Source organism: Oncorhynchus clarkii, chromosome 2, assembly GCF_045791955.1.
Source record: "Oncorhynchus clarkii lewisi isolate Uvic-CL-2024 chromosome 2, UVic_Ocla_1.0, whole genome shotgun sequence".
Classification (NCBI taxonomy): Eukaryota; Metazoa; Chordata; class Actinopteri; order Salmoniformes; family Salmonidae; genus Oncorhynchus; species Oncorhynchus clarkii.
In genome coordinates, this window is record NC_092148.1 from 92926224 (window position 1) to 92934293 (window position 8070).

General features: G+C 45.3%; 1 protein-coding gene across 7 annotated transcripts in view; it reads right to left on the minus strand.

Moving 5' to 3' along the window:
• Positions 1-287: 287 nt before the first annotated feature.
• LOC139376446 (tight junction protein 1b) overlaps positions 288-8070 on the minus strand; it is a 212252-nt gene continuing 204469 nt past the window's right edge. For 4 of the 7 annotated variants that reach the window (XM_071119069.1, XM_071119062.1, XM_071119095.1 and 1 more), the window contains 5 exons: positions 7654-7790; positions 5736-6225; positions 3140-3357; positions 2760-2903; positions 288-1770 (listed from right to left, as the gene is read on the minus strand). In XM_071119069.1, coding sequence (XP_070975170.1) covers positions 1676-1770; positions 2760-2903; positions 3140-3357; positions 5736-6225; positions 7654-7790 — 1084 coding nt within the window. In that variant the 3' untranslated portion in view covers positions 288-1675. The remainder of the gene's footprint in view (positions 1771-2759; positions 2904-3139; positions 3358-5735; positions 6226-7653; positions 7791-8070) is intronic. The other 3 variants (XM_071119076.1, XM_071119104.1, XM_071119083.1) reach the window with 2 other exon arrangements.

The window sequence follows — 8070 nt, forward strand, 5'->3', positions numbered from 1 at the left end:
TGTTAAAAAAGTTTGAAATATCCAATAAATGTCGTTCCACTTCATGAATGTGTCCCACTTGTTGTTGATTCTTCACAAAAAAAATACAGTTTTATATCTTTATGTTTGAAGCCTGAAATGTGGCAAAAGGTCGCAAAGTTCAAGGGGGCCGAATACTTTCGCAAGGCACTGTATGTATGTTGGTAGAAAATTTGTATTTTATTACTGCTTAGGTCAGTTCCAAGGCTCAGGGTAAGTATAACCAGAATACAAACATACCAATACCAACATAACCAATGAAATCACTCTTTTTTTAATATATTTTTTTAATAAACAATTATTTTTTTTAACCTCTTTTTATACAAAATGACAAAGATGTACAAAAGTTAATTTAAAGCGAACCAAGGCCATATGCTAGCATTATATACAGCCACAATTGAAACGTTCTAGTGTTTTTCCATTTGTAGTATTTCCTCTTAAACTTTAATATGCATAGCAGGAAAAGAAAGCATGACCTCTTCATCAGCCTCATATTATAGTGAATCCAAGTTCACTGATACAACTGGTTCAAAATGCAGTGAAATTACATTTATTTTGTTCCAATTTCTTTTTTTCCCCCCCCCCATAATTTTTTAAATCTCTAAAACATAAAGATCTGATGTTTTTTTTAATAGTTAAAATGCAGATAAGGCATCACTGCTTGCAGTGTAAGATGGGACTTTTAATGTGTTTTGAACTTAGTAGTAGTAGCAGGCTTCCGGACCTGAGTCGAAGCACATGCATAGATCTCTAGACAGCTGCAGGAGTTTGTCAAATCAAGTCAGTGACATTTTATTGATCTAAAAACATTCAGTAGTTCTTCTAAACCAATCAGACGGGGGCATCCCAATGCCAACACATTAACTTCAGTCTTCAGCATTACCTTCAAAACGGTGTTGTGTTTTAAACGATGCCTACAGTGCCAAGGTTCCCTCATAACCCTTGAGTGAGGCTCGGCTGCATTTCCACAGTCCTCAGATATCCTTAAGAGCGAAACGCATGACCACAAACAACCTCACAAACAAAAAGGCTTTTGCATATACCAACTTTTCTGTTTGTGAGTGCATACAGTAAGTTGTACAATTTCCGTTGCAATATTCAATTAATTAAAAAAACGATCCTCATCTTGATTTTTTTTTTTTTTTTTTTTAAATGTTCCTCTGTCTTGCAACCTGCTAAAAATTTCGAAAAAAATCTTAATTAGATTATTATTCAGTCAGTCTGTGGCACTGGTCATGCATTCCAACAACAGTTCAATTTTTATTTTATATTTTCGTTTTTAACAGTTTTAGAGTTTTTGCAAGCCTTTAGTTAAAGCACCAAAAAAAAGGGGTGGGTGGGAAAAAGAGAGCACAGCGCTGGGATAGGATGCTGTGTTGAGACTCCTCCCACTTCACTGGGACTCCTCCTACTTTTTCCAGGGGCGGTCACCATAAACAACTTTAAATGTTCAATATTCAAGTTCAAGAACATAAGAATATATTCAAGAATAAAAGTTCGTACTTCATCAAGTCAAGCAGTGCTGCCTCCTGCTGCCTGGGAGGGAGACAACAGGGCAAAGGGGTCACAACAGCAGGAGAGTGGGGGTAACGTTGCAGTCTGTGGCTGTCCCCTGATCTAACACATTCAGTAACAGGCCAGCTGTCTCCCTCTATGTTCAGAAGTGATCGATGAGCACAGACACACAGTTGGCTCCCACCAGGTAGTTGGGGTCTCCTGGGAGAGACTTGTTCTGCCATGTCTTGGGGTCACCTGGAGGATTTAGAGAAACAGGAACAGTTATCGGTCGGTCGGGGTTAGTCATTTGTCTTTCTTAGTGTGTGGTTCTTTAAATTGGTTTTGAAGGCCCAGTGTTATGTTAAGAGTGCCGTAACAGGTCGCTAATAACAGCATATGCCGATGATGATTTTGTGTAAAATCATCAGTCACAGTATGATGTTTGTGAGAAATATGTATTTAGATGCTGTACATAAACCATGGGTAGCTTAATACTTCTACTTACTTAAAATATTTTTTTGTCATTTTTTCTCAACTGTAGAACTGTGTACATATTCAGCTCCTGACAACATTTAAAGCCTTAAAAATGTATTAGCAATATGTTTAGTGAAAAGAAAAAAAATGATCTATTTCATAATTCCTCACATTGTAGCTACTGTCAGAAATAACGAAGTAGGTGGATACTGACTGTTACAAAACCCCATGAAGAAAATGCAATGTTGTGTGTGACAAACAAATGGGATGACTGGAGCATTGGAACCAGGAGATGATTTAAACGATTGATGATGATGATGATGATCCAGATCTCTCCTTGGCAGGGGTCAATTCCATCTCAATTTATACAAGACAGGAAGTGATTTTTATACATTTAAAAAAAGAAGATGGAAACATTTTTTTGAATTTAAGAGCTCTTCATTCTGTGTATTGAGAAATCAATTCATTTAAAATACATATATATATATATATATATTATTGACTTGGAATTTCCATTTACTTGACTGGAACTGACCCCAACCCTGCTCCTTAGTGACACCCTATCAAGTGTACCCTCTATCCAACTCTATGGTGACCCCTCCTCAATCACACAAGGCTCCGACCCATCCCCCAACCAATCACACAAGCCACCTGAAGCCCTGACCCAACCAATCACACAAGCCACCTGAAGCCCTGACCCAACCAATCACACAAGCCACCTGAAGCCCTGACCCAACCCCCCAAAAGGACAGAGATAGAGGACAGCGTACCCGACGAGGAGTCGGAGGATTTTAGAGCAAAAGACCAACCATCTGGGGTCATAGACGCACAGTGAGGTAGACGCAGCTCCACCGGCTTCAGGAACTTAAGACCGTGAGGCCCACACATCACCAGAGGGCTGAGCAGGGTCTCTCCTGGATGGAATAGACAGGACTGACATATTTATATTCTGCTCTGAATATTTTAAGATGTTGACAAATGGGGCGGAAACAGTTGAAAGGGATGGAAGTTAGAGGAGAACCAGGAGATCAAAACTCTTCTTTTTTTCCCAGGGTTCTCAGTTGGCAGCACTACAACTAGATGAAACACAAGTAAGATATACTATCCACTGGGCACAATGACTAAGAAAACATGTAAGCATTAGAAATACCTTTCTCCTTGTCCAGGGGGGGCAGGATGCTGTTGTCCCGGCAAACCTTGAAATAGATCTCCTGTTCTATGCTGTCGGGGATGGCTCCCTGGGGGATGATGATGCTGACTCCCGTCTCGATGGAGCTCAGCACCCCGCCGTTACAGTTGAAGATCCCACGGGCCGTGGCCACCACTGTGTGACCTTCGTCCTCCTCGTCACCCTCCAGAGCACTGGGGCTAGAGAGGAGGGAGAGTTAGTAGACCATCCTGTCAAGACCACTGGGGCTAGAGAGGAAGGAGAGTTAGTAGACCATCCTGTCAAGACGTAGTCATGCTCTACCAACGTAGCCACGCTCTACCAACGTAGCCACGCTCTACCAACGTAGCCACGCTCTACCAACGTAGCCACGCTCTACCAACGTAGCCACGCTCTACCAACGTAGTCACGCTCTACCAACGTAGTCACGCTCTACCAACGTAGCCATGCTCTACCAACGTAGCCATGCTCTACCAATGTAGCCAACGTAGCCATGCTCTACCAACATAGCCACGCTCTACCAACGTAGCCAACGTAGCCATGCTCTACCAACGTAGCCATTCTCTACCAACGTAGTCACGCTCTACCAACGTAGCCATGCTCTACCAACGTAGCCATGCTCTACCAACGTAGCCATGCTCTACCCAACGTAGCCAACGTAGCCATGCTCTACCAACGTAGCCATTCTCTACCAACGTACCCATGCTCTATAGCCATGCTCTACCAACGTAGCCAACGTAGCCATGCTCTACCAACGTAGCCACGCTCTACCAACGTAGCCATGCTCTACCAACGTAGCCACTACCACGCTCTACCAACGTAGCCACGCTCTACCAACGTACCCACGCTCTACCAACGTAGCCATGCTCTACCAACGTAGCCAACATAGTCATGCTCTACCAACGTAGCCATGCTCTACCAACGTAGCCAACATAGTCATGCTCTACCAACGTAGCAATGCTCTACCAACGTAGCCATGCTCTACCAACGTAGCCATGCTCTACCAACGTAGCCATGCTCTACCAACGTAGCCAACGTAGCCACGCTCTACCAACGTAGTCATGCTCTACCAACGTAGCCATGCTCTACCAACGTAGCCACGCTCTACAGAATTAAATAGAACATTTGTATTGTATCTCTACGACTTGAGTCCATGTCATGAAATTAGTGTGTGTAGTCAGTCATAGATTTTTTACATTTTTATTTAACTAGGCAAGTCAGTTAAGAACAAATTCTTATTTTCAATGACGGCCTAGGAACAGTGAGTTAACGGCCTGTTCAGGGGCAGAACGACAGATTTGTACCTTGTCAGCTCGGGGGTTTGAACTTGCAACCTTCCAGGTTACTAGTCCAACGCTCTAACCACTAGGCTACCCTGCCGCTAACCACTACTACTACTTGACCAGATTATTACCTCATCCCCCTATCTAACAGGCTCTACTACTACCAGATTATTACCTCATCCCCTTATCTAACAGGGTCTACCTGACCAGATTATTACCTCATCCCCTTATCTAACAGGGTCTACTACTACCAGATTATTACCTCATCCCCTTATCTAACAGGGTCTACTACTACCAGATTATTACCTCATCCCCTTATCTAACAGGGTCTACCTGACCAGATTATTACCTCATCCCCTTATCTAACAGGGTCTACTACCTGACCAGATTATTACCTCATCCCCTTATCTAACAGGGTCTACTACTACCAGACCAGATTATTACCTCATCCCCTTATCTAACAGGGTCTACTACTACCAGATTATTACCTCATCCCCTTATCTAACAGGGTCTACTACTACCAGACCAGATGATTACCTCATCCCCCTTATCTAACAGGGTCTACTACTACCAGATCAGATGATTACCTCATCCCCTTATCTAACAGGGTCTACTACTACCAGACCAGATGATTACCTCATCCCCCTTATCTAACAGGGTCTACTACCTGACCAGATTATTACCTCATCCCCCTTATCTAACAGGGTCTACTACTACCAGATGGTCTACTACCTGACCAGATTATTACTTCATCCCCCTTATCTAACAGGGTCTACTACTACCAGATTATTACCTCATCCCCTTATCTAACAGGGTCTACTACTACCAGATTATTACCTCATCCCCCTTATCTAACAGGGTCTACTACTACCAGATTATTACCTCATCCCCTTATCTAACAGGGTCTACTACTACCAGATGGTCTACTACCTGACCAGATTATTACCTCATCCCCCTTACCTAACAGGTATGTCATTGGGCACAGTGTTGTCTGTATAATGCTGTGTATGGCCAAGTGATGTATTAAGTACGTGAACTGTATATACCGTTTGTGGGTGTAGGGGGGCGGGGCTAGAGGCAGAACAAGACAGACTACAGTGCAATGTGTATAGTAAAGTCTGGATAGAAGTATCAGATAAATTACCATACTGAAACAACCTGCCAAACAAACATCTAGCCATTTCGTCAAGATGTTCGGATCTTTTTGGCTTTAACGGCTGCCGGACCAGAGTTCGAGTCCTGTTCAATGTTACACAACCCCCTTGAATTCACTTCAACGGTATATCCTTCCTTACCTGACAGGTATGGCCTTGGACACAGCATTGTTGACTAAGTTGTTGTGCTGCTGGTACTTGGGCCCCCTGTTGTCCATGGTGCGTGTGAACGTGTCCAGTCCACTGTCGTGGTCCAGGGCCTGAGGAGACAGTGGAGGCTTGGTCCTGCTGTTGTTGTTGACCACGCTGGGTTTAGGGTTGCTGCTACTGATCAGGAGATCTGTCTTCCCACTGTCGTTGGGGAGGAGGTTGTGGTTGAACTTGGGGCTTTCAAACTTCCTCTCGAAGGGCCGGGCTGAGGAGGTGTACGGCTTAGGGACGTATCGGTTGTAGCTTTGTGGGGTGGGAGTGGTTCCAGGGGTTTTGGGGGGTGCGTCAGTGCCGTTGACCCCCACTGGGGACCTCTGGGCCAGGTAGGGCTGGGAAGGGGGGTCCTGGAGGACAGGGGGGCGGAGACCAGAGAGGTCAAGTTTTGGAGAGGAGCTGAGGAGCTGGTCGGGGTGAGAGTTCACTGGAGAGAGAGGGAAAGAGACGTGAGTACCTACATACAGCCAGCCAGAGGTCAACTATGGATGTGAGTACCTACATACAACCAGCCAGAGGTCTACTAGGGATGTGAGTACCTACATACAGCCAGAGGTCAACTAGGGATGTGAGTACCTACATACAGCCAGAGGTCAACTAGGGATGTGAGTACCTACATACAGCCAGCCAGAGGTCTACTAGGGATGTGAATACCTACATTAAGCCAGAGGTCAACTAGGGATGTGAGTACCTACATTAAGCCAGAGGTCAACTAGGGATGTGAGTACCTACATACAGCCAGCCAGAGGTCAACTAGGGATGTGAATACCTACATACAACCAGCCAGAGGTCAACTAGGGATGTGAGTACCTACAACCAGCCAGAGGTCAACTAGGGATGTGAGTACCTACATACAGCCAGAGGTCAACTAGGGATGTGAGTACCTACATACAGCCAGAGGTCAACTAGGGATGTGAGTACCTACATACAGCCAGCCAGAGGTCAACTAGGGATGTGAGTACCTACATACAGCCAGCCAGAGGTCAACTAGGGATGTGAGTACCTACATAAAGCCAGAGGTCAACTAGGGATGTGAGTACCTACATAAAGCCAGAGGTCAACTAGGGATGTGAGTACCTACATACAGCCAGCCAGAGGTCAACTAGGGATGTGAATACCTACATTAAGCCAGAGGTCAACTAGGGATGTGAGTACCTACATACAGCCAGCCAGAGGTCAACTAGGGATGTGAGTACCTACATTAAGCCAAAGGTCAACTAGGGATGTGAGTACCTACATACAGCCAGCCAGAGGTCAACTAGGGATGTGAGTACCTACATTAAGCCAGAGGTCAACTAGGGATGTGAGTACCTACATACAGCCAGCCAGAGGTCAACTAGGGATGTGAGTACCTACATTAAGCCAGAGGTCAACTAGGGATGTGAGTACCTACATACAGCCAGAGGTCAACTAGGGATGTGAGTACCTACATACAGCCAGCCAGAGGTCAACTAGGGATGTGAATACCTACATTAAGCCAGAGGTCAACTAGGGATGTGAGTACCTACATACAGCCAGCCAGAGGTCAACTAGGGATGTGAGTACCTACATTAAGCCAAAGGTCAACTAGGGATGTGAGTACCTACATACAGCCAGCCAGAGGTCAACTAGGGATGTGAGTACCTACATACAGCCAGCCAGAGGTCAACTAGGGATGTGAGTACCTACATAAAGCCAGAGGTCAACTAAGCTATTACACTTAAAGATGTCAATTTAATTCTAAGTACTTTTAGCTACCACAGTGCTCTTTAACAAACATATCACTCACTGTCTTTGATGGAGGTGGCTCCACTAATATTAGATAACACTTAGTGTTCCGTTAAAGGTAGAGATCCCCTGAGACATCTATTCTTACCGTCATTGGGGATGAGTTTGGGCAGGCTGTTGGGTGGTACAGCAGGGCTGGGTGGTCCGTACTGAGACACAGGGCTGATCTGGGGGAGGGGCTCGTACCTCTTCTCTACCGGACTCACCTTCTCCACAGACTCGGCCCTAAAGCACAGACACAAACAGAGGGTGTGTTTAAAGATCAACAACATCACAGTCGAATTGGGCAGAATCAATTCATCTACAAATCACTGTCACTTTGAAGCCTCAACAACTCATGTGATCAAGATTAGCAGTTCTGCCTCAGGACTTGATCCCTTCAAACGCGGTCAGCCTGACCTCCAGGCAGTCAGCCTGACCTCCGGGCAGTCAGCCTGACCTCCTGGCAGTCAGCCTGACCTCCTGGCAGTCAGCCTGACCTCCTGGCAGTCAGCCTGACCTCCGG